Source organism: Canis aureus, chromosome 19, assembly GCF_053574225.1.
Source record: "Canis aureus isolate CA01 chromosome 19, VMU_Caureus_v.1.0, whole genome shotgun sequence".
Taxonomy (NCBI): domain Eukaryota; kingdom Metazoa; phylum Chordata; class Mammalia; order Carnivora; family Canidae; genus Canis; species Canis aureus.
The window spans coordinates 48,825,360-48,829,737 of record NC_135629.1 but is presented as its reverse complement, the minus strand read 5'-3'; the positions used below and the strand labels follow the sequence as shown (position 1 = coordinate 48,829,737).

At 39.1% G+C, this 4,378-nt stretch overlaps 1 protein-coding gene across 1 annotated transcript; it reads right to left on the bottom strand.

Annotated features, from left to right (window-relative positions):
- Nucleotides 1-1,237: 1,237 nt before the first annotated feature.
- LOC144291121 (olfactory receptor-like protein OLF4) lies at nucleotides 1,238-2,206 on the bottom strand. Its single transcript, XM_077860851.1, has one exon. It carries the CDS (start codon nucleotides 2,204-2,206, stop codon nucleotides 1,238-1,240), a length of 969 nt encoding a protein of 322 aa, XP_077716977.1.
- Between the last annotated feature and the right edge of the window lie 2,172 nt (nucleotides 2,207-4,378).

Here is a 4,378-nt window from a genome sequence, read left to right as displayed (position 1 = left end):
TGAAGTTAGAAGCTTGAAAGGAATCTAATAGCAACACGTATGCAGTGTTGAGTTCCTTCTAGAGGCTCAAGGGAGAATCTGTTTCTTTTCCAATTCCTGGCATTGCTGGCTGCCTGCGTTCCTGGGCTCAGGGCCCTTCCTCCACCTTCAGAGCCAGCAGGGTAGGATTTTCAAAGTCTCTCTGACACCAACTCTTTTGTCTCCCTCCTCAACATTTGGAAGACTGTGGTGATTACCTTCATCCCACCTGGACAGTCATAGGTAATATTTTATTTTTTTATCTTTTTGAAAAGTATATTTTATTTTTTCTTTAAAATTATTTTAAAGTTGAAGTATAATTAACAACAGTATTTTATTCGTTTCAGCGGTACAATATACTGATTCAACAATTCTATACATTTATCAGTACTCATTATGATAAGTATACTCTTTGTAAATTTTTTATTTAAATTCCAATTAGTTAACAGACAGTGTAGTATTAGTTTCAGGTGTACAGTTTTGCGATTCAGCACTTTCATACATTACCTGGTGCTCATCACAGCAAGTGCCCTCCTTTTTAAAAGATTTTTATTTATTTATTTGAGAAAAAGAGAGCACAAGCAGGGGGAGGGGAAGAGATAGAGGGAAAAGTAGACTCCCCACTGAGCAGGGAACCCAATGTGAGGCTCTATTCTAGGACTCTGGGATCATGACCTGAGCCAAAGGGAGGTGCTTAACTGACTAAACCACCCAGGCACCCTCTGAAAGTGCCCTCCTTAATCCTAATCTCCCTTTTCACCCATCTCCTTGTCCCCTGCTCTCTGGTAACCATCAGTTTGTTATTTATGGTTAAGAGTCTGTTTCTTGGTTTGCCTCTATTTTCTTTTGCTCATTTGTTTTGTTTCTTAAATTCTACATATGAGTGAAATCCTATGGTATTTGTCTTATTCTGATTGATTGATTTTACATAGTATAATACTCTGTAGATCCATCCATATCATTGCAAATGGCAAGATTTCATTCTTTTTTATTTTTATTTTTTTATTTTTTATTTTTTATTTTATTTTATTTTTTTCATTCTTTTTTAATGGCTGGGTCATATACCATTGGATTGAATATTATATGTTCCACTTTTTCATATACATATGAAAAAAGAAGACTATAGAAAAGACCAGAGGAAAAAATAGAAGAGGCATGTTCCACCTCCACAACCTGATCAAATATCTTAACATTTGGCTCAGATTTTGGGTCCTTACAATCATGGGTGGTTCTTCAACTCCAGGATTGTTGTCACTTTTAGACCTGCCATCCCAGAGAATCTCATCAGAGCCTTTTTTATGTCTTTGTTCCTCAGACTATAGATGAAGGGGTTCAGCATGGGTGTGACAACTGTGTACATCACAGAGGCCACTGCAGTTGAGTGAGAGCTCTGGGGAGCAGCAGAGCTAAGGTACACTCCTAAACTTGTACAAAAAAATAAGGAGACAACTGAGAGGTGAGATGCACAGGTGGAAAATGCTTTGGATTTGCCCAGGGCTGATGATATTCTACGTATGGAGGAAGCAATCTTAGAGTAAGAGTAAAGGATCCCAAAGAAGGTACCAGTAGCCATAAACATAGCTGCAAAATACATCACCATGTTACTGAGAAAGGTATCAGAACAGGCAAGTTGGATCACTTGATTGAGTTCACAGAAAAAGTGAGGGATTGCCATCTCTGTACAGAAGGACAGCCGCAACACCATGGAGGTTTGTAACAAGGAATACAAGACACTCACAATCCAGGACAGCAGAACCAGCAGTGCACACAGCTGGGTTTTCATAATGACCATGTAGTGCAGTGGTTGACAGATGGCCACATACCGGTCATAGGCCATCACAGTCAGGAGAAAGGCATCCAATACAACAAAGAGTATGAAAAAGTACATCTGTGTGATGCAGCCTGCATAGGTAATGACTTTGCTGTGAGTCTGGATGTTCTGAAGCATCTTGAGGACAGTGGTGGAGGTGAAACAGATGTCTACAAAGGACAAGTTGGCAAGGAAGAAGTACATAGGAGTGTGGAGATGAGAGTCAGAGCTGATGGCCAGGATGAGGAGCAGGTTTCCAAACACAGTGATGAGGTACATGGAGAGGAAAAGCCCAAATAGAAGGGGCTGTATTTCTGGTTCCTCTGATAATCCCAGAAGAAGAAATGCTGAAATTTGTGTATCATTTCCTTTTTCCATGTATTGGAGGTAACTACCAGGGGAGGAAAATAACATGACTAATTTTCACACAAATAGTCATTGCTTACATTGTGGAAATGCTACAAGGTATATTTTCCAGTCAAGAAACAATATCAGTATTTTGTGAATGGATGTAGGCCCCTTGAGGGGATCCCCAGTTCCTTTCTGATTATCGGTTTCCACCCCAGCATCAACATTCCCCCAAAAGTCAGATATTTTACAGTTTCAATAAGAAATTATTTCATGAATTTGAGGAATATATAGAGTGTCAACCATATTTCCAGCATTTCCTAGTCATAAAGTAGAAGGTGCTAAAAAGCAGAAGTCCCTACAATTCAATGATGGTGATAGGATAGAAGCAGATATTAAGATTAAATAATGGTGAGATAGGGACAAGTGCTATAAAGAACATAGAAGTATATTAAAGGAGAGAGTGGATGGGGTGTTATGTTGGGTGTTCAGGCAAGATTGGTTAAGAAGTTGACTTTTGAAGAGAGACCTTGAGGAGGAGAGAAGGTAGAGGCCTGGAGGTCTTCCTGGTAGAGGGAACGACACCTTGAGGATCTGTTTTTTCAGAATCAAGGCTCAGAAGGAAACCAGTGTATTTAGGGGAATGGACAAGGGGGAGAGTGGTGAGAGGTGGTGGCAGTGAATTTTATAGAACCATTGGCCTCATAGGTGGCTTAAAGTTCAAGACATGGGGACTTCCTTGTCCATGCTATGTAACTCTTGCACTTTTTGAATCTGTCAGTTAACACATCTGTCAATGTAATAGCATCCTGTCAATTGAACATCCCTCCTTAGTACCATCTGTTTATTGAGTTTGGACTGTGTATTATAAGGTCACCTTATTGGTGTTCAACTTGCCAACATCTAGAATAACACCCAGTGCTCATCCCGTCAAGTGCCCACCTCAGTGCCTGTCCAATAAAAAATAAATTTGTAAGTAAAAAATAAATAAATAAAAATAAAAGAAAAAAAAAAGATCACCTTAGAATAGAGGAGCCTGAGTATCCTGGCTCTGAGATCTGCTCTCACTCATCAAGGTGCACACATGCAAGCACAGATACACAGAGACACAGACTGTCATGTACACACAACATAGCACACCATGTCTTCCTGGGATGTGTTACTTCTGTGTACTTCTCACCACCTCATCCCCTCCCCAACACACTGTTTAGGATATGAATGTATACACATTATATTACCCTTTCCATAAGGAATGTAGAAATAGTACCCAGAAATTCCTATTTATAGCTTCCCAGGGACAAATCATCTTGGGGCTCCATTTTGGAATGGCTACTTTCTGACCTGTATGTAAGGAAACATAACAATTGTGTTCAATAAACAGAGAGAGAGAGAGAGAAGAGAGACAGACAGGGAAGGGAGAAATGAGACAGACATAAAGAGTAAAATGATCTAATAAGCTCAGTTGTCCTGAGAGACTGTGAGCAAGAAAAGCTTCTTTGGTGCTGGTGTCATCCAATCTTGGCTTTATCCCATACATAGCCACCAAAAATAATAAAAGAGCAAAAAGAATTGTCCAAAATACAAAAGTAATGACATCATTATTGTATGAAACACCTTACAGGTGGAATATCACAAGAGAAGAATGAATAAAAGGAGAATAAGCCAACACTTCACAAAATTTGGTGTTTTTATTACTAGATAGCAGAGGACTTGTTTTTCCTTGTCTATTCCATATTTTTTGACCAGCTGGGTTTTTTTGGTCCAATAGAGGATGAGGTGAACCTCTTTATTATCTGTCCTATGTGACATCTTTTTTGTGTTTATTTATCATTCTTAGCCTTTGAGTTTTAGTCACGTTCTTGACAAGTCCCAGGAGCACAACTACTCATAGTTCTGTTCCTCAATCAACATGCAAGGACTTCCCCAGACTCTGTAAATCCTAAACATCCATGGCAATTTATCCCCTTACTCTGAATATTCTTTATGTGACTTATCCAAAGACATTATCTTGTACTCACATTTATCTCATTGCACTCTCATCTGTTACTGTGGCATAAGGACCAAAAGAGCAGGGACTTCACCTGCACTGTTCATCTTCTTCTTTATGGGTGTGGATGTATATGCACTTATATAGAAACAAATTCAAGGAAATGAGACATTATGAAATACAGAGAATGACAGTAGAGAGAAAACCAGGTTAAA

Excerpts from the sequence above, each read along its gene's own strand:
- LOC144291121 (XM_077860851.1), bottom strand. The coding sequence starts at position 2,206 with ATGGAAAAAGGAAATGATACACAAATTTCAGCATTTCTTCTTCTGGGA.